This window comes from Mandrillus leucophaeus, unplaced genomic scaffold (genome assembly GCF_000951045.1).
Source record: "Mandrillus leucophaeus isolate KB7577 unplaced genomic scaffold, Mleu.le_1.0 Scaffold7, whole genome shotgun sequence".
NCBI classification, from domain to species: Eukaryota; Metazoa; Chordata; class Mammalia; order Primates; family Cercopithecidae; genus Mandrillus; species Mandrillus leucophaeus.
The window spans coordinates 8,860,611-8,882,059 of record NW_012107585.1 but is presented as its reverse complement, the minus strand read 5'-3'; the positions used below and the strand labels follow the sequence as shown (position 1 = coordinate 8,882,059).

Genomic DNA, 21,449 nt, shown 5'->3' with positions numbered 1-21,449 from the left:
TGAATTGTGCTGGACCCCTGGCCTCTAGGCACGGTGCTAGGCACACAGGGCACACTATGGGCACATGGCATTGGATTGCTTTCCGGCACTGTGTCCTACCACCTACAACGCAAACACTTGCCCTTGCATTCAGCACCATTATCTCCCTGGCCCAGACGTTATCCCTGTGTTTCCCTATGTTTCAGTTTGCCTGGGCTGCCATCACTAAATACCACAAAGTAGGGGCGTAGAGGAACATACTTCCTCACAGTTCTGGGGGCCGGAAGTCCCAGATGAAGGCCTGGCAGGTGCAGTTTCTGGTGAGGGCCCTCTTCCTTGCTTGCACATGGGCACCGTCTCCCTGTTTCCTTACATTGCAGGAAGTGAGCAGGCTCTGGTGTCTTCTCTTTTTCTTTTTCTTTTCTGTTTTTTATTTGTGTAAATGTATAGGATACAACTGTAACTTTGTTGCATGCACAGATTGGAAAATGGTGCTTGTAGGGTATCTGTCACTCAAATACACTGTACTCATTAAGTAATCCCTCATCTTCCACCCTTCCTTTTCTTCTAAGGACACCGGTCCCATTGTGAGGGCCCCACCCATATGATCTCATCTAGCCCTGATTACCACCCAAAGGCCCCGTCTCCAAATACCATCACACTGGGGGTCAGGCCTTTTGGAGGGACACAGATATTCAGTCCATAACACCCCATTCTACAGACAGGAAGGCACATGAGGCCCAGAGATGTTAAATTCTTGCCAAGGAGCACAGGGCCTGTCTCCTAGTTCCCAGCTCCATGCTTTCCTCACCACCCTGACTGCTTGCAAAACAGCAGTGTCAGACATGTGGCTCACTTACAGACGCTCGCAGGAGTTTGAGGATGACAGGCTCCTTTGACGAGCCAGAGACTCTTGCTTAGGAGACACCTCCAGTCTCCCTACTCAGTGCCTGACCAACCTGGAACACAAGACCTGGCTGCCTCTGGCTGACCCAAGATGGGACCACTGCTCCCACTTGCTGCGGTCCTGGCTGCAGTCCTTTCTATGTAGAGGTTCCATCTCAGCTCTCCTGCTGGCCTCCTGTCCACACTCAGTGCCTGGCATGGCCTAGCCCGGCAGCTTTCCTCCAGATCATTCCCTAGCCAAGGCTTGCAGGCTTGCACCCTGGGTCCCTGGGTGTCTTTGGGCCTCCCACACTTATCATGAACTTGCTGTCGGCCTGGCTCTGGCTCCTCTGGGCATATCAGTGCTTCCAGTCCCTGCGACCCAGTGGGGCTTGCCCTCCTCCAACTTCTTGCTGTACAGCCCGTTAATTACAGCGTCAGACTGAGTTGTTGGTGTTGGGGAGAGGCTTCGGCAGGCAGGGCCTCTACCTCCCATCCCTGGCTTCGCCTGTTGGGCTCCCACCTTCCACCCAGGTCAGGGGAGGTAGCTATGAGCTCCCAGCAGAGCCTGCAGCCCCAGCTACCTTTTGGGAGGAACTTGAGGAAGTTGCATGGGTTTGTGGGAGCCTTGGCTGGGAAAAGAACGGAAGGTGAACCCAGCCTCTCTGGGGGGCTGTTTGCTCTGAGCTGCTTCAGAAGGGCCACTCAATTCCCTCTTGAACCACTTACCCCATAATTATTTCTAGAGAGTGGAGAGAGAAGAAGAGGCTTAAATCAGCCCCCCATCTCTGAGCACTCTGGAAATAGCTCAGCCTATTCAAGGACCAGGCTGATCTGCCAATGCTGCTGTTGTCTTACTGCTTCTCAATTCCCACCCAAGCCAGACAGCAGCCCCTCAGCTCCACCTGGCCTCCTGGTGGCTGTCAAGATTGGGAGGACTGCCCTCTAGCCCCTAGGAGATCCCAAAGCTGTTCTGGGCATAGAATCACCTCTGGGCTCCTCAAAACACCTGTCACTCCAGGTTTTTGCTGTTGTTGTTGTTATTTGTTTGTTTTTTGTTTTTTGTTTTGTTTTTTGTTTTTTGGTTTGGTTTTTTTGAGACGGAGTCTCGCTGTGTCACCAGGCTGGAGTGCAGTGTTGTGATCTCGGCTCACTGCAACCTCCGCCTCCTGGGTTCAAGCAATTCTCATGCCTCAGCCTCCCAAGTAGCTGGGATTACAGGCACACGCTACCACACCCGGCTAATTTTCGTATTTTTAGTAGAGACGGGGTTTCACCGTGTTGGCCAGGATGGTCTCGATCTCCCGACCTTGTGATCCACTCACCTTGGCCTCCCAAAGTGCTGGGATTACAGGCGTGAGCCACCACGCCCGGCCACTCCAGGGTTTTTTTGAACACCTATCCTTATGCCTCCAATGAATGTAATTGTTAAGCATCATATAGTTCCCTGTTAGATGCTCAGACCTCCCTGCACCTGTGCAGTCAGGCCCCGTCCATCTAGCCGACACATGCAGTGTCTTTTGAGAAGCTCCATTGATTAGGATTGTGGCAGGATGGAAACATCTCCTACCTCACACATCATGAGCAGCAGCACTCTCATGAGAGCCTGTTGGACAGATGGGCATCCTTCCCAGCTAGGGAGAGCCACCGTGGCCTCTTAAGGGCTGGCTGGAGTTATTGCTGCTGCTCTGAGCTTCCAGAGCCTTTCCCTGTGCCCCTTCTGAGTGAGCAAGCATGTGTGCACACATCTGCTTTCCTGTTAAAAAAGAAAGGTGAAAGAAGCCAGGTATTGCCAGGAGAGGTGCTTCTGTGACAGGCGGTAGCATGCTTGGAGGGGAGAAGGGGAGATTGGGAGCGAGGTTATTGCTGTTCCTGCTCAGGCTGGCTGGCTGGGCAACTTTCCTCTGGGCAGGCCTTGAGGCTGGGAGTGTGGGATAGACAGCTTGGTGATGGGGCAGGGGGTCTGCTGCACATCACAGATGCTAGTGCCCTGCACCTGTGTCCTCTGTGTTCTTGGTGTGTGCTGTCTCTGGCCTGAGGACTAATTGCTGTGTCTGAGGTGCTGCTGCCCTCACGTTGTTACCAGGAAGCCATAGGTTCCTGCGAGAACTACTGACTGGGAAGTTTCCCATGTACTTAAGGCCTCTGCTGGCCAGCCCTGCCCCAGCTGGGTCTTAGACAGGCAGATGCATTGCTGGGTTCTGGCCTCCACAGCCCCCAGTTCGAGCTCCAACAAAATGAGCTCCAAGACATTGCAAGCCTGTGGGTCCTGTGCCCTCTGAGGGGCAAGGCACTGGCCTGCTTACTGTCTGCATGGACGGGGCTCAGGTTGTCAGCTCTCTATAGCATTTGGAAGAAATTCTTTTGGGACTAGGGGGTTTGGGCTTACTTGATTGGGTGTTGTCTTGTTTTGCTTTTATTGAGGTGAAATTCACATAACATAAACAACTATTTTTAAGTGAACAATTCAGTGGCATTCAGTATACTCACAATGTTGTGCAGCCACTAACTTTACTTCCAAAACACTTTCATCACCCCAGAAAGAAACCCCATATCCATTAAACAGTCACTCCTCATTCCCGCTCCCTACCCCCTGGCAATCACTAATGTACTACCTGTCTCCCTGGGTTTGCCTGTTCTGGATGTTACATACACATGGAATCCTTCACTGTGTTGCTCTTTGTGTCTGTCTTCTTTCACTCAGCATCATGTTGTTGGGGTTCATCCATGTCAGAGCATGTGTCAGTGCCTCATTACGTTTTATGGCTGAATCATATTTCGTTGTATGAACAGATCACATTTTGCTTATCCATTCATCCATTGATGGACATTTGGGTTGACATTAGCATACAAGTATCTGTTTTCAATTCTTCCTGGTCTACACCTAGGAAGGGAATTTCTGGGTCACATGGTGACGCTATGCTTGATGTCTGGAGGAACCACCAGACTGTTTTCCGCAGTGGCTGCACCATTTTACATTCCTACTGGGAATGTATAAAGTTTCCAGTTTCTCCACATCCTCACCAGCACTTACTGTCCTCTTTTTAAATAAATGCTACCCTAGTGAGTATGTTTTGAAACAGAAGAGTCCCCAGGTTATCTCAAGGGTCCTTCTGCCCGTCTTTCAGACCAGCCCACATGCTGCGTCCTTCTTGGAGACTTTTCTGATCTCCATGGGCAGCATGAGTGATTTCTTTCCCTGAATCCTCGCAGTTTCCTGTTGGTCCCACGCCTGGGCACCTAGTGCCTTCCACTTCTTTGTGGGTGTCTGTCTGCTTACTGCTGGACAGTGAGTGTCGCAGGGCAGGGTTTAGGTCTGTGGGTCTGTTTTCCCAGTTTCTGGCTCATATCCTCTTTGGTGTACATGGGCTGCTCCTTCGTTCCTCACCAATGGCTCTAGTGCACACACACACGTGTGTGTCCACACACAACATGTGTACATGCAAGCACAGCCACCTATGTTTTTTTTTTTTTTTTTGAGACGGAGTCTCGCTCTGTAGCCTGGGCTGGAGTGCAGTGGCCGGATCTCAGCAGCTCACTGCAAGCTCCGCCTCCCAGGTTTACGCCATTCTCCTGCCTCAGCCTCTCGAGTAGCTGGGACTACAGGCGCCCGCCACCTCGCCCGGCTAGTTTTTTGTATTTTTTAGTAGAGACGGGGTTTCACGGTGTTCGCCAGGATGGTCTCGATCTCCTGACCTCGTGATCTGCCCGTCTCGGCCTCCCAAAGTGCTGGGATTACAGGCTTGAGCCACCGCGCCCGGCCGCACAGCCACCTATGTATGCAGGTATGTACACAAATACATGCAGACACATGCACACACCTACACAGACACGTGCATGCACACAGCATGTGCACATATGTGCACATGTATACATGCACCTACTCAGACACACACACACACACACACACACACATACACCACTAGACCCAAGGGGGTAGTGCTCCTGTTGGTTGCTTTTTCTTTTTTTTTTTTGAGACAAAGTCTCACTCTGTTCCCCAGGCTGAAGTGCAGTGGTATAATCTCAGCTTACTGCAACCTTTGCCTCCTGGGTTCAAGCGATTCTCCTGCCTCAGCCTTCCAAGTAGCTAGGATTACAGGCACCCCCCTCCATGCCTGGCTAATTTTTGTATTTTTAGTAGAGATGGGGTTTCACCATGTTGGCCAGGTTTCACCATGTTGGCCAGGCTGGTCTCAAACTCCTGACCTCAGGTGATCCGCCCACCTCGGTCTCTCAAAGTGCTGGGATTATAGGCATGAGCCACCACGCCTGGTCAGTTTCTTTATCTGTAACTTAAGCTAGGCTCTCAGAGAGCATAGTTTCCCATTTTACATATGGGGAAATTGAGGCCCACAGAGCCAGGGTTGGAGTTCAGATCTCTGGGCTCCTAGGTGGCCTCTTTGGGACCCCTAGTAGGCCAAGGGAGGCTGCTGCCAATCTCAGAGGTGAGGGCACCCTGGCAGGCTGAGAGGACCAGGAGGTGCCAGTATCTAGATTGGGAAGGAGACAGTATTGGGAGGGATCTCCCCTCTCACCCCCAGCCTGTGCTGTGGCTCTCAGGCCTGAGGGCAGAGCGGGTGAGCAGGAGGGGAGAGGTTCAGGCCACCCCGACTTGGAGACCGGAGGCACGACCTGTGCCCTTCCTGTCACCAAGACCCCTACTCTCAGCCCGATTTCCATCTTGAGAGCTTTTGCCCCTCCCGCAGGGCTGGTGTGAATGCCCCTCCTCCAGGCAGCTTCCTCTGCCCCTCTGGGTCCTGAGGGCACTCATTCTTCTCAGCCCCACCTGCCCGTCTGTCCCCGCTCTGGCCTTTTTCTAACCCACGGTTACTAGGGCTCTTGTCACCGTAGGGTGATGGAACTCAAAAGTGTGAACATACATCAGAATCACCAGCTGCTCCTTTACATGTGTACAGCTTATTGTATGTCAGTCATACCTCAGTAACACTGCTAAAAAGTAAGTTGAAGTCACCAGACTTTCCTGTGCCCTGCCTGTGCCAAGGGCCAAGTTGCAGAGGGGGATGAAAGAAAGTGTTTCCCGTTCTCTGGGAAGATAGGTTTCACATACGTTTCAGCACAGGCTCAAGGGCACAGTCTGCACTGGCCTCCTGAGATGGACAGGCCTTCAAGAAGGCTGCTGCATTTTTGTGGAAAGAATAAGAAGAAGACCTTAGTTCATCATTTTCCACTTGTGCCGCTTGCCAGCCAGTGGCAGCTAGGAATAGGCCTTCCTCTGTGCAAGCTGCCCCACTGGAAGGTTGTGAAAAAGATGGGCTGGGCTCACGTGTCAAAGTGCCTGGCACCCTGCTGGAGCAGCACTCAATATACACCGTGTTAAAGGTGAGAAAAAAAAATCATCTGCCTGGCTGGGAGAGGGCCATCCATCCGAGGTGTTGAGCGAATGTGTGCTGCCAAGGGAGTGGCCGGAGGTGGCCTGGCCAGGACCCTGGGAACGGCTGCTTTCAGGGGTTTCTAGGTCTTGGTTTTTCTTTGCATCCTCCCCCAAACTCCTTCATCAGCCCCTGGGGAGCCAGGCCTGTCTCTGCTGTCCAACTGCCACCGTCTCTGAAAACAGCACTGCAGCACTGTTTAGGGGAATGGTCGGCAGGGACAAGGGGGTGGCTGCTTATGTGGCAGAGATCAGAGTGACTCGAGAAGAGCTTGCTCCTACGTGGCATGACTGAGTAGCTGTGCCAGGAGAGGCCTGCCCCCTTCGGACACCATCGCTGGTGGGGAGCCAGAGGTCAGCTTGGGGAGGACTGGCTGCCCTTGGTGATGCCAGCTTTGAAGTTCCTGGTGACAGTTGGAACTAGAATCCATTCTTCATTCGACCAGTCTTTACCTAGCATCTATTTCACGAAATACCAAAGTGCTGTACAGAGGGTCCCGTCTGGGTCCCAGCGGCTCTGCCACTGACTGCAGCCCTCACACCCCTCCACAGCCCACTGAATCAGTGTCCAGCAAGTGATCAGAACCTGCTTTAATCCTCACGATAACCTGCACAGTTGGTGGTACTCATCCCCATCCCCAGATGACAGCTTGAGGCTCAGAGATGTCAAGGAACTTGCCCAAGGGTGCATAGCTGGCCTAATGATACCAGTCTGCCCAGAGATGTGGTGGGCTGCCTTTTTCACATTGCTTTTAGTGGAGCACTTTGAGGTCTCCTAGTCCACCCCTTCTCTGAAGTTCCAGCTGTTGGAGGTTACATGCTCTCCACCCTGTCTGATTCTGAAGCCAGTGCTCTCCCTTTCACAGCTCTGCCTTACCAGTGCTCAAATACTCAGAACTGCACATAGCCCAGGGTCACCTGTGGGCAGCAAGGCCCAGGGTGCTGGGGTCAGCATGAAGAGTTGCCATACACTGGGGAAAGTGCTGGTGACTGAAGACGTATGTGGCCAAGGGCTAGGTGGTGGTGAGGACCCCACCTGCCCCACCAAGAGATGAGGGACAGGTGGGAGGCCATCAGGGTAGTGCGCTTGTTTCTCCAGCAGGCAGGCTGAAGCTCACTCACAGGAGGCCATTGTGGGCACACGCCCCACTGGTAACCAGTGTGCCCCCCAGAATCTGCATCCACCTGCAATCTCAGAATGTGACCTTATTTTGAAATAGGGTCTCTGAAGATGTAATTTGTTAAGGATCTTAAAATAAGATCATTCTGGATTTAGAGAGGTCCCTGAATGAATGACTATTTTCCCTATAAGAAAAGGAAAGGACCGAGACACAGGAAAGGTGAAGCAGAGATTGAAGAGATATAGCATGGGCCAAGGAGCACCGGGAGCCAACAGCAGCTGGAAGAGACAGGAGGTATCCTCCCCAGAGCCCGCACAGGATGCTGCTGGGTGAGCCTGCTGTCCTGAAAAAGGCATGAAATCTGCCTGAGTGGGCAGGGGCTTCTGTGCAGCCACCCAGCAAGGCCAAGGTGGAAGGGACCCTCCTGGACCCTGTCCTGGCTCCACCCTCAGCTGCTGGCAGGTGGGTCACCAGGCCTCTGCCCAAAGAGACTCCTGCAGGCAGCTCTGAACCCCCTGTCCTGCACACCTTCTCACTGAGCCTGCCAGCATCCCAAGTATCTTACTTCTTGGTGCTGCCATAACAAAGAACCACAAACTGCATAGTTTGAAAGAATAGACATTTATTCTTTCACAGTTCTGGAGGCCAGAAACTGGAGAGGCAGGTGTCCGCAGGGCTGCACTTCCTCCAAAGGTTCTACGGGTAGACCCTTCCTTGTCTCTTCCAGCTTCTGGTGGCTCCAAGCATTCCTTAGCTTGTGGCCACGTCACTCCAATTACATCGGCAAAGACCCTATTTCCAAATAAGGTCACATTCCAAGGGCCTGGTGGGGACATTCCACCCATTACACCAGGGCATGGGCAGATAGGTAGTCCTGTCTCCACTTATAGTTTGGAAATTGACACCAGAGAGAAGCGACTTGTCCAGGAGAGGGAGTTGGTCAGAGTTGGGACTAGAGTTCATTTATTTGTTCAATAAGAATTTACGGAGCACCCACCTTATGCTGAGGTCTTTTCGTTGAGGCACCTTGGTGCTATGGGCTGAGCAGGCTCTGGAATGACACAGGTCTGAATTCACGGCCTGGCTGTGCCATTTAGTAACTGTGTGACCTTGGATAAGTTTGAGCCTCTCATAGCCTTGATCGTCTTATCTGTGACTTGGGGGTAATAGTACTAATACACCTTTCCTAAGGGGATGTTGCAGTAACCAACATCCACTTAGGAAAGTTGGAAGGGGACTTAGTTGCTCTGGGCCATGGAGATATAGCACATTTTTGTGCCTTAGAGAGGCCTGTGCCTGTATATGCATGTGCATCCGTGTGCCTACGTGTATGCACACACACACACACACACCTGCTGTTCAGGAAGCTGACCGAGGATGCCCTTGGCTAGCCCGTCATATCTCCATGGAAACAGATGCTCGGCTTAAAGTCGCCACTGCCTCAAACATGAGGTTTCCTGCATAAGCAGAAAACTGAGCTTTTGGACACTAGGAGGGACATTCGTGGCAGAGAGATGCTTAGAGGTGACCCATCTCTCTCTCACAGTGCCAGCGAGGCCCCTTCCTGCTTGCCACATTTGATTTTTTTGATCTTAGTAAGTGCAAGAGGCAGGATTGGTTTCTGTTTGTTTTGTTTTATAACAGCTTTATTGAGATATAAGTCACACACCACATGACTCATCCATTTAAAGTGCACAGTTCGGTGATTTTTAGCCTATTCAGAGTTGTACAACCGTCACCAGAATCAATTTTAGAACATTTCTATTACCCCAAAAAGGAAATCACTATTTTCACCCCAGCCCCAGGCAACCAATAATGTGCTTTCTGTCTCTATAGATTCCACTATTCTGGGCATTTTATATAAATGGAATCATACAATATGTGTCCTTTTGTGTCTGGCTTCTTTCACTCAGCATAATATTTCCAGGTTTCATCCTTGTCGTATCATGTGCCAGTGCTCCATTACTTTCTATGGCCAAATAATATTCCATTCCATGGTAGGCCACAGTTTGTTTACCCGTTCATCTGTTGGTGGACATTTGGGTTGTTTCCACTTCTTGGCTACAGTGAATAATGCTGCCATAAATATTCGTGTATAAGTTTTTATGTGGACATATGTTTTCCTCTTCTTGGATATTTACTTCGAGTGGAATTGCTGGGTCATATGGTAACTCTATGTTTAACTTTTTGAGGAACCGCCAAACTGTTTGCCACAGCAGCTGCACCATTTTACGTTCCCACCGTCAATGTACGAGGGTTCCATTGCTCCACACCCTGAACAACACTTGCTGCTGTGTGTCTTTTTAACTGCCCCAGTGAGTGTGAAGTGGTATCTCATTATGGTTTTGATTTGCATTTCCCTAATGACAAATGATGTTGAGCATCTTTTCATTTGCTCATTGACCATTTGTATAATCTTTTTGTAGAAATGTCTGTTCAAGTTCTTTGCCTTTATTTTTCTTATTATTGTTTTAGAGATGGAATCTTGCTATGCCGCTTAGGCTGACCTTGAACTCCTGGGCTCCAGCCATCCTGCCAACTTCACCTCTGGAGTAACTGGGTCTACAGGTGTACAACACCATGCCCAGCTCCTTTGCCAGTTTTTGAATGGGGTTGTTGTTTCTTTGTTGTTGCATTGGAGGAGTTCTTTATATATTTTGGATACAAGTTACTATAAGATATATTGTTGGCCGGGCGCGGTGGCTCAAGCCTGTAATCCCAGCACTTTGGGAGGCCGAGACGGGCGGATCACGAGGTCAGGAGATCGAGACCATCCTGGCTAATACGGCGAAACCCCGTCTCTACTAAAAAATACAAAAAACTAGCCAGGTGAGGTGGCGGGCGCCTGTAGTCCCAGCTACTCCGGAGGCTGAGGCAGGAGAATGGCCTAAACCCGGGAGGCGGAGCTTGCAGTGAGCCAAGACTGTCTCTTATACACATCTAGATGTGTATAAGAGACAGGGATACAAGTTACTATAAGATATATTGTTGGCCGGGCGCGGTGGCTCAAGCCTGTAATCCCAGCACTTTGGGAGGCCGAGACGGGCGGATCACGAGGTCAGGAGATCGAGACCATCCTGGCTAATACGGCGAAACCCCGTCTCTACTAAAAAATACAAAAAACTAGCCAGGTGAGGTGGCGGGCGCCTGTAGTCCCAGCTACTCCGGAGGCTGAGGCAGGAGAATGGCCTAAACCCGGGAGGCGGAGCTTGCAGTGAGCTGAGATCCGGCCACTGCACTCCAGCCTGGGCGACAGAGCGAGACTCCGTCTCAAAAAAAAAAAAAAAGAAAAAAAAAAAGATATATTATTAATAAAAATCCTCTCCCATTCTGTAGGTTGTTTTTTCACTTTCTTTTTAGTTTCCTTTGAAGCATAAAAGCTGTTAATTTTGATGAGGTTCAGTGTATCTGTCTTTTCTTTTGTTGCTTGTGCTTTTGTTGTCATGGCTCCAAAACCGTTGCCGAATTCAAGGTCATAGAACTTATGCCTATGTTTTCTCCTAAGAATTTTATAGTTTGAGCCCTTACATTTAGGAGAACATGTTTTTAATGAGCTGTTGGCAGCAGCCAGTGAGAAGGTGGCATCCTCTGGGGAGTCTGTGGACTTGTGCATTGCCCAGGAGTCCCACCAGAATCCTTCCTGCCTCCAGTCACCTCTGGCCCTCCAGCTGTATGGCCCAAACATGTTGCTTACAGTCCCTGGCCCTCAGTTTCCCCATGTATACCACAAGTAGGTCATCTTGAGGATGTCTTTGTAAGTGTCCTCCTGGTTCCTTTCTTTGCCGTCTCTAGAGATGGCTCTGGTCACGTGCACCTTCTGCTCCACCCAGAAGAGCCCTGAATCCATGGGCCTTGGCTCCTGCACCCCCACACACGCCACATGTGTGTGCACACATGCACGCCTGCGCACTGACATCCTGAGTGGCAGCTTCAGTGAGCCCAGCACAGGGGGCATAGTCCTCAGTCCCCTGAGCCATACACCAAGTCCAGGAGACACATTTCTACCCTGGGGTCAGGCTCTTTGGCAGCAAGGGCCACTCCTAGCTGTCCCCTCCCTCCAGTGAGCTGGCCCCAGCCCAGCCTGTGCTTCAAGCTGCCTACCTCATTCAGCTGTGCAGTAAATTCCATGTCAAGGCTAATGAGCAGGAGAAGCTGCTGACCTAGCCAGGAGACAGGGCCATGCCCCTGTGACAGGGAGCTGGGAGAACAAGCAGAGCAGAGCCTGCCTTGCTTGGTCCTGGTGGGCCTCTGGGGAGAGAGGCTTGAGTGAAGGGCCCTAGGGGAAGAGGCAGGGCACATCAGATCCCTGAGTGTAGATGTGGCATCTGGCCAGTGCCCCTCCTTCAGGAACAGACCTCCCTTTGCCCTCAATTCCTGCCAGACCAACCACCCATCATACCTGGCCCCTGTTAGGTAGGGGTTGGGGGGTCTGATGCACACGCAGGTTTCTGCAGTTTAGTGCAATCTGTGGCTTCTTCTCTGTCTCTGCACTACCACAGTCACTCATGGCCTGGGAGACTTGGCTGTCCCCTTGGTGAGTTGGCTCCAGTACTCTGTGCCTCAGTTTCCCCACTTGTGGAGTAGGGAGCATGATCCCACAATATCTCAGGGCTCTGAAGTGCAGAGGAGAATAGGCGGTTGCAAAGGCAAGCTGTAAATTGAGACAGGGTCTGGAAATCTCTGCTTGGGGCTCTCGTTCATGCTCTTTGCCTCTCCTGGTAGCCTCTTTTTCCAGGAAGCCCTCTCTCCCTGCCTGCATTGCTCCTGATAATGACAGTTGAGCAGCTGAGGCCACTATCTGAGTCTCAGCCCCAGCATGCACCAGGAGTGCCGGTGTCTGATGCTCTGCGGGTCTTCTAAGCAGGCCTGGTGCCTATAGCTATGAAAAGGGCCTTCCTCCCCAGCCACATCCTGCTCAGAGACACAGCTGAAACCCGGCTGCACTCCTCTGCCGTGTCCTTGTAGCCCAAGTGCTGATATCAATGGCTGATCCAGGCCTAGAAAAAGGCTGAGCAGAGAGCCATGCTGCCTGGGCCCTCCTCACCACCCTTCCCCACACCTCTTGGCTGTACCGGGAGCCTCTGAGCACCGGAAATGAAGGGTTTTCCAGGCCTGGCTCTTCACTCCATCCTTCAGGGGAACTTTGAAGCCATGGAGACATCTGCCTTTGGAGCCAGGGTGATTCCCCTGCCAGTCTCCCTGCTGGGATAAAGCCAAGGCGTGGCATCCTAGAATGATGTTCGCTGTTGCTGAGCACACACACATCCTGAACTCATCCTGTGTACGTCAACTACACGTGCTCGCATCTAATTTTCTCAACAACCCAGCCAGTACTATTGCTTCTCCTCCTCTTACAGATGGGGAGATGATGACATATAGAGGTTAACTTATCAGAGACCACACAGAAAGAAAGAAAAAGAGGAAGGTTTGCACCCAGACATTTGAACTGCAGAAACTATGCTCTGAGCCCGCATGTTCTGCCACCTCCCTGAGAGGGAGCCCCTCTTGGACCCTCATAGCTGAAGGTAAACTCCATGCCCCACATCCTCAGGAAAGGGCAGCTTGCTGTTCAAGCGGAATGGTCATGGTCTTCACCTGACACCGCAATGGAGCTTGATTTAGAAACTCTGATTCCCAGGCTGAGCACAGAGGCTTACTCCTGTAATCCCAGCATTTTGAGAGACCAAGGCATTCAACAAAAAAATAAAAAATTAGCCAGGTGTGGTGGGGTGCATGCCTGTAGTCCCAGCTACTCTAGAGTCTGAGTCAGAAGGATTGCTTGAGCCTGGGGGGTCAAGGCTGCAGTGAGCCATGATCATGCTATTGCACTTCAGCCTGGGGGACAGAGTGAGACCCTATCTCATAAATAAATAAATAAATAAACTGAAATTCTCAGCAGGTGGGTCCTCAGTAAACAGGGCTAGGGCCCCTGCAGCCCAGATGGTAAATATGTGGCTCCCTTTTGCCTGGACCCTGTGGCCTCTACCCAGTTTGAGCACAGGACAGGTCTGGGCACAGGGTGAGGAGCAGATCTCAGCCCATTGGCAGGGTGGGTGGCTGCTCAGGGGCATGGGGCCTCTGTCCCACCATGGTAGGCAGGAAAAGGCTAAGTCACTAGTCTATAGAGTGTACCTGGGCTCACTAACCACTTTCTTTCTTTCTTTTTTTTTTTTTCTGAGACAGAGTCTTGCTCTGTCGCCCAGGCTGGAGTGCAGTGGCGTGATCTCAGTTCACTGTAAGCTCTGCCTCCCGGATTCACGCCATTCTCCTGCCTCAGCCTCCTGAGTAGCTGGGACTACAGGTGCCTGCCACCACGCCTGGCTAATTTTTTTGTATTTTTAATAGAGACGAGGTTTCACTGCATTAGCCAGGATGGTCTCAATCTCCTGACCTCGTGATCTGCCCGTCTCGGCCTCCCAAAGTGCTGGGATTACAGGCCTGAGCCACCATGCCCGGCCTTTTTTTTTTTTTTTTTTGAGACGGAGTCTCGCTCTGCCACCCAGGCCCGTCTCGGCCTCCCAAAGTGCTGGGATTACAGGCCTGAGCCACCATGCCCGGCCTTTTTTTTTTTTTTTTTTGAGATGGAATTTCACTCGTCACCCAGGCTGGAGTGCAATGGCACAATCTCAGCTCACTGCAACCTCCGCCTCCTGGGTTCAAGTGATTCTCCTGCCTCAGCCTCCCAAGTAGCTGGGATTAGTGGCACCCACCACCACGCCTGACTGTTTTTTTTTTTTTTAATTTTTAGTAGACACACGGTTTTGCCATGTTGGCCAGGCTAGTCTCGAACTCCTGACCTCAGGTGATCTGCCTGCCTCAGCCTCCCAAAGTGCTGGGATTACAGACTTGAGCCACTGTGCCTGGCCCACTGACCACTTTCACCTGCAGCCTGGCCTCTCCCTTTTCCCCTTTGCCCTCAGCTACCAAGATTTCATGTTCATAAAGCCACTAAGTACCTGGCCTACCTGCTGAGCACAGAGGCATCTCCTGCTGCTCCCAGAGCTGGGGGCCTCACCTCCTATCTAAACCCAGGAAAGAACACCCCTCCTGTGGGCAGCTGCCCATGCCAGGGGATCTTCCATTCTCCATACGTGTACCAGGGCGTTCTTCCTGGGACCCAGATTCGATTGTGCTCCTCTCCTGCTTAAACCCTTTTCTTCCTTTAGCGTCAAAACTGTGCTCCTTTTATGGCCAGGCACGGTTGCTCACTCCTATAATCCCAGCACTTTGGGAGGCAGAGGCGGGCAGATCACTTGAGGTCAGGAGTGTGAGACCAGCCTGGCCAACATAGTGAAACCCTGTCTCTACTAAAAATACAAAAATTAGCCGGGTGTGGTGGTGCGTGACTGTAATCCCAGCTATTCGAGAGGCTGAAGTGGGAGAATCACTTGAACCTGGGAGGCAGAGGTTGCAGTGAGCCGAGATCGTGCCATTGCACTCCAGCCTGGGTGACAGAGCCAGACTCTGTCTCATCTGTCTCAAAACAAACAAAAACTTTTGTGATCTGGCTTCTGCCTAGCTCCCAGGCCCTTCCCTGCCACTTCTTGCCTCACAGCCTACACCCAGGCAACTGAGTCCACACGCTTCCAGGGCTCCCTCCAGACACACACCTTTCACTCTGTCACCTGCCTCCCTACCCAGCATATCTGTCCTATCTACCCCTGCCTAGTGAGTGCCTCCTCACCTCCCAGCTCCCCTGCAGGTCACTTTCCCTGACCCCCCTGAGGCTGAGTGAAGGCCTCCCCTCGTGTCTTCTAATCCCTCATCACATGATGGTCGTTCTTACCCCAAGTCTGAAGTCTGGAGCAGGGATGATTCTTCCCAAAGCGGACCAGCCTGGACAATGACATCTCTTTCTTCTACTTACTGTGAACTCCTCTGGGTGAGGCCTGCACAGGCCCTCCACTGGGTGGGGGATTTTGCTCTCTGGGGTTATTTCCGCTTCAACTGTTTGGCTGATGGGGCTTGTGGCTTTCCTGGAGGGAGAGAGGAGCGCTTGCTCATTCTCAGAGACCCTGCTGCCTGGCAAAAGTCAGCTCATAGTGGTGTGCCGTAGGCTTGTCAGGGAGATGGCTCTGAGTGGCAGGGCCCTCATCGGCCTGGTGTTCTGAAGGTGGGGTACTCTGAGCAGCCTACAGACTTTTCTTTCCCAGTTTCATTCTTAATTCTTTTTCACCTTTTATTTAAGTGTTACGTATATACAGAAAAGTTTATGATTCATAAGTGTCTATCCTGATGGTCTTGCAAAAAGTGAATATGCCTGTGTAGCCAGCACCAGGCCAAGCAACAGAACATTCTTCAGCAAACCCCTCAGGCCCCCTTGACCCATGGGATTTTTAAATAACTTGACAGCTACTTGAGCTATAATTCATACACCATATAATTCACTCACTTAAAGTGTACAGTTCAAAGGTTCTTGGTATATTCACAGAGCTGTGCAACCATCACCACTACCTAATTCCAGAGCACTTTCATCACCTCAAAAGAAACCTGTACCAGCCAGGCACGATGGCTCATTCCTGTAATCCCAGCACTTTGGGAGGCCGAGGCAGGTGCATCACTTGGGGTCAAGAGTTTGAGACCAGCCTGGCTGATATGGCAAAACCCTTTCTCTACTAATAATATAAAAATTAGCCAGGCTTGGTAGCGCACACCTGTAATCCCAGCTACTTGGGCAGCTGAGGCAGGAGAATCACTTGAGCCTGGGAGGCGGAGGTTGCAGTGAGCTGAGATCTCGCCACTGCACTCCAGCCTGGGAGACAGAGTGAGACTCTATCTCAAAAAAAAAAAAAAAAGAAAAAGAAAGAAAAGAAAAGAAAAAGAAACCTGTACCAGCTGAGTGTAGTGGCTCACACCTGTGATGCCAAAGCTTTGGGAGGTTGAGACAGGAGGGTTACTTGAGGCCAAGAGTTTGAGACAAGCCTGGGCAACATAGTGAGACTCCATTCTCTAGAAAAGAGATTTTTTAATTAGCCGAGCATGGCTGGGCATGGTGGCTCATGCCTGTAATCCCAGCACTTTAGGAGGCCGAGGCAGGCGGATCGCTTGGAGTCAGGAGTTTGAGTCCAGCCTTGCCAACATGGCAAAACACTGTCTTTACTAATAATACAAAAATTAGTCAGGCATGGTGGTGCACGCCTATAATCCCAGCTACTTGGGAGGCTGAGGCAGGATAATCAGTTGAGCCTGGGAGGCTGAGGTTGCAGTCAGCCTAGATCGCGCCACTGCCCTCCAGCCTGTGGGACAGAATGAGACTCTGTCTCAAAAAAAAAAAAAAAAGAAAGAAAGAAAAGAAAAGAAAAACGATAAAAGAAATAACCAGGTGTGGTGGAATGGTCCTGTAGTCTCAGCTACTCAGGTGGTTGAGGTGGGAGGATCACTAGAGCCCAAGAGTTAGAGGTTACAACAAGCTGTGATCATGCCAGTGCACTCCAGCCTGGGTGACAGAGCAGGAGGGAAGAAAGAAAGAGAAAGAAAGAGGGAGAGAAGGGAGGGAGGGAGGGAGGGAGGGAGGAAGGAAGGAAGGAAAGAAAGAAAGGAAGGAAGGAAAAGAGAAAGGAAGAGAAGAGAGGCAAGGAGTGAGGGAGGAAAAGAGGAAGAGAGGGAGGAAGGAAGGAAGGAAGGGAGAGAAAGGAAGGAAGGAACGAAAGAAGGAAGGAAGGAAAAGCGAGAGAAAGGGAAGAAAGAAAAGAAAACGAAGGAAAGGAAAGAAGGAGAGAGGGAGGAAGGGATGGAGGGAGGGAGGGAGGGACCTGTGCCCATTAGCAGTCACTCCTCATTTCCCCCGTGTTCCCCAGCAGTAGGCCGCCACTAATTCACTTTCCGTCTATATATATTTTCCTTTTCTGTACTTTCCATGTAAATGGAATCACAGGATATGTGGTCCTTTGTGTCTGGCTTGTTTCACTTAATATAATCTTTTCAAGGTTCATCCATGTTGTGGTATGTAGCATTACTGCATTCCTCTTTGTGACTGAATAATATTCTATTATTGTATGGATAGACCACATTTTATTCATTCATCTGTTGATGGACGCTTGAGTTGTTTACACGTTTTGACTATTGTGAATAATACTGCAACGAACATTGTTGTACAGGTTTTTCTGTGAATACTTGGCAGCAGCTGGTAGGGCTGGAGTCATCTGAAGGCTTGGTGTACAAGTATCTGTTCGACTCCCTGTTTTCAGTTATTTTGGGTGCATACCCAGAAGTGGAATTGCTGGTCATATGGTAATGCTATGTTTAACTTTTTGAGAAAGTGATAAACTTTTTTTTTTTTTTTTTGAGACGGAGTCTTACTGTCACCCAGGCTAGAGTACAGTGGCACGATCTCGGCTCACTGTGGCCTCTGCCTCCTGGGTTCAAGCAATTCTCCTGCCTCAACCTCCCAAATAGCTGGGATTGCAGGCGTGCGCCACCACACACGGCAAATTTTTGTATTTTTTTAGTAGAGATGGTGTTTCACCATTTTGGCCAGGCTAGCGTTGAACTCCTGACTTCAAGTGAACCACCCGCCTCAGCCTCCCAAAGTGCTGGGATTACAGGAGTGAGTCACCATGCCTGCCCTGCTAAACTATTATCTTTTCTCTTTTTTTATTATTTTATTTTATTTTTTATTTTTTTTGAGATGGAGTCTCACTCTGTTGCCCAGGCTGGAGTGCAGTGGCACAGTCTCGGCTCACTGCAACCTCCGCCTCCCAGGTTCAAGCGATTCTCCTGCCTCATCCTCCTGAGTAGCTGGGACTACAGGTGCATGCCACCATGTCCAGCTAGTTTTTGTATTTTTTTAGTAGAGATGGGGTTTCATCATGCTGGCCAGGCTGGTCTTGAACTCCTGACTTCGTGATCTGGCCACCTCGGCCCCCCAAAGTGTTAAGATTACAGGTGTGAGCCACCACACCTGGCCTACTAAACTATTTTCAACAGTTTTACATTCCCACCATTTTATATTCCCACCAGTAGGGTTCCAGTTTCTCCACATGCCGACCAACATTGATTCTTTTTTCCAGGTTTTTTTTTTTTTTTTTTTTTAAATTTTGTTTTTGGTTTTTTTTTTTTTTTTTTTTTAAATACTGGCCACCTTAATGGGTGTGAGGTGCTATCTCATTGTGTTTTTCGTTTGTTTGCTTTGTTTGTTTGTTTTTGAGACAGAGTCTTAGGCTGAGGCGGGCGGATCAGGAGGTCAAGAGATCAAGACCATCCTGGCCAACATGGTGAAACCCTATCTCTACTAAAAATACAAAACATTAGCTGGACATGGTGGTGGGCACCTATAGTACCAGACATTTGGGAGGCTGAGGCAGGAGAATCGCTTGAACCCAGGAGGCAGAGATTGCAGTGAGCCAAGATCATGCCACTGCACTCCAGCCTGGTGACAGAGTGAGACTCCATATCAAAAAAAAAAAAAAAAAAAGAGAGAGAGTCTTGCTCTGTCACCCAGGCTGGACTGCAGTGGCGCGATCTCGGCTCACTGCAACCTCTGCCTCCTGGGTTCAAGCGATTCTCCTACCTGAGCCTCCCAAGTAGCTGGGATTACAGGTGCACGCCACCACACCCAGCTACTTTTTGTATATTCAGTAGAGATGGGGTTTTACCATGTTGGCTAGGCTGGTCTCTAATTCCTGGCCTCAAGTGATCTGCCTGCCTCGGCCTCCCAAATTGCTGGGATTATAGGCATAAGCCAACATGCTCGGCCCTCATGGTGGTTTTGATTTGCATGTCCTAATGAATAGTGATGTCTGACATCTTTTCATGTGCTTATTGGCCGTTCGTATATCTTCTTTGGAGAAATGGCTATTCAAGTCCTTTGCTCATTTTTGAATTGTGTTATTTGTTTTATTATTGAGTTGTAGGAGTTCTTTATATATTCTAGATACAAGTCTCTTGTCAGATACATGGTATGCAAATGTCTTCTCCCATTTGATGGGTTGTCTCTTTCTCTCTTCATAGTGCTCTTTGATACACTAAGGTTTTTAATTTTGATTAAGTCCAGTTCATCTATTTTTTCTTTTGTTGCTTGTGCTTTTGGTGTCATATTTGAGAAAGCATTGCCAAATCTAAGGTCATAAAGATGACCTTGTTTGCCCCAGTTTTCTTCCGTTTTATCATTTTGTGATTTTATTTCTTTTTTTAAACTACCATTTCTCAAGCATCTTATACTTTTATAGTTTTAGTTCTTATTTGTAAATCTTTGATTCATATCGAGTTTTTGTATCTGCTATGAGACAGGGTCCAGCTTCATTCTTTTACATGTTGTTATCCAATTGTCCCAGCACCATTTTTTAAAGACTATTATTTCCACATTGAATGGTCTTGGCACCCTTCTCAAAAATTAATTGATCATAGATATATGGTTTATTTCTAGACTCTCAATTATATTCTATCTATCTGTCTGTCTGTTGATCTATTCATCTATCCTATGCCAGTGCTACACTTTTTTGGTTACTGTAGTTTTGTAGTAAGGTTTGATATAGGGAAGTGTGAGTCCTCCAACTTGGTTTTGTTTTGTTTTCAAAATTGTTTTGGCTCTTTGGGGTCTCCTGTAATTCCATATGAATTTTAGGATCAGCTGTTCCATTTCTACAAATAAGGCTGCCAGGATTTTGATAAAGATCACATTATATCTGTAGGTTGTTTGGGGCAGTGTTGTCATCTTAACAATATTAAATCTTCCAATCTATCAACATGGAATGTCTTTCCATTTATTTAGGACTTTAATTTCTTTCAGCAACATTTTGTAGTTTTAAGTGCACAGGTCTTTCACCTCTTTGGTTAAATATATTCCTAGGTATTTATTCTTTCAGAGGCTACTCTAAATGGAATTGTTTCTTAATTTTCTTTGACATTGTTCATTTCTGTGTGTCATTTTGTATTCTGCAACTTTGTTGAATTTATTTATTAGGTCTAACAGGTTTTGGTGGAGATTGTTTAGCATTTTCCATATATAAGATTATGGCATCAGGAATTCGAAATAGTTTTACTTCTATCTTTCCAATTTGGATGCCTCTTATTCTTTTTGTTTTGTTTTGTTTTTTGTTTGTTTGTTGGTTGGTTGGTTTTTTTGAGACAGAGTCTTACTTTGTCACCAAGGCTGGAGTGCAGAGGCATGATCTCAGCTCACTGCAACCTCTGCCTCCCGGGTTCAAGCAATTCTCCTGTCTCAGCCTTTGAGTAGCTGGGGCTACAGGCATGTGCCAACATGCCTGGCCAATTATTCTGTTTTTAGTAGAGATGAGGTTTCACCATGTTGCCCAGGCTGGTCTCAAACTCCTGACCTTAAGTGATCTGCCCGCCTCAGCCTCCCAAGGTGCTGGGATTACAGGCGTGAGGCACTATGCCCGGTCGCCTCTTATTATTTCTTTTTCTTGTCTAATTGCTCTAGCTAGAACTTATAGCACAGTGTTGAGGAGAAGCAAGTAAGTGAGCATCCTTGTCTTGTTCCTGATCTTGGGAATGCTTTTAGTCCTGGGACAGGTGGGAGTCAAAATATAGGACTTGTATGTGCAGCACTAGGTCTGGGAGAGGGAGTCTGTGGCCCCTTCAGCCTCTTGCACAAACCCTGGCATATAGATCTGGGGGTCTGGAAGTGACATAGGAGGAGCCAGCCTTGTTGACCAAAGCCCCTCCTCCCTTTCCACACCCCTGGGCCCAGTCTCCTGTGCCCCTTCCTTCCTGAAAAGTGCTCTGGCCCCACACACATTGCAGGTGCTTTTGTCCCCACAGAAGAAGAGCCGTAACGAGACATACGGTGAAGGCAGCGGCGTGGAGATCCTGGAGAACCGGCCGTACACAGATGGCCCAGGCGGCTCTGGGCAGTACACACACAAGGTGTATCATGTGGGCATGCACATCCCCAGCTGGTTCCGCTCCATCCTGCCCAAGGCAGCCCTGCGGGTGGTGGAGGAGTCCTGGAATGCCTACCCCTACACCCGAACCAGGTGCGCCTGCTTTGGCCTCCATGTGCCTCCCACCTCCACATGCCATCTGGCAGGAAGCAGCCTTGTGGCATAGATCCAGGGGATGGGATCAGCCTTCAAGCAGGCTCAACACCCCATAACCCCAGGGAGCCCAGGCTT

The 21,449-nt window shown here is 49.7% G+C and overlaps 1 protein-coding gene across 1 annotated transcript in view; it reads left to right on the top strand.

Moving 5' to 3' along the window:
- PITPNM2 (phosphatidylinositol transfer protein, membrane-associated 2) overlaps window positions 1-21,449 on the top strand; it is a 177,046-nt gene that overhangs the window by 124,058 nt on the left and 31,539 nt on the right. Inside the window, exon 4 of the mRNA XM_011964525.1 lies at window positions 21,097-21,311. Within this exon, the coding sequence (XP_011819915.1) occupies window positions 21,097-21,311 (215 nt within the window). The remainder of the gene's footprint in view (window positions 1-21,096; window positions 21,312-21,449) is intronic.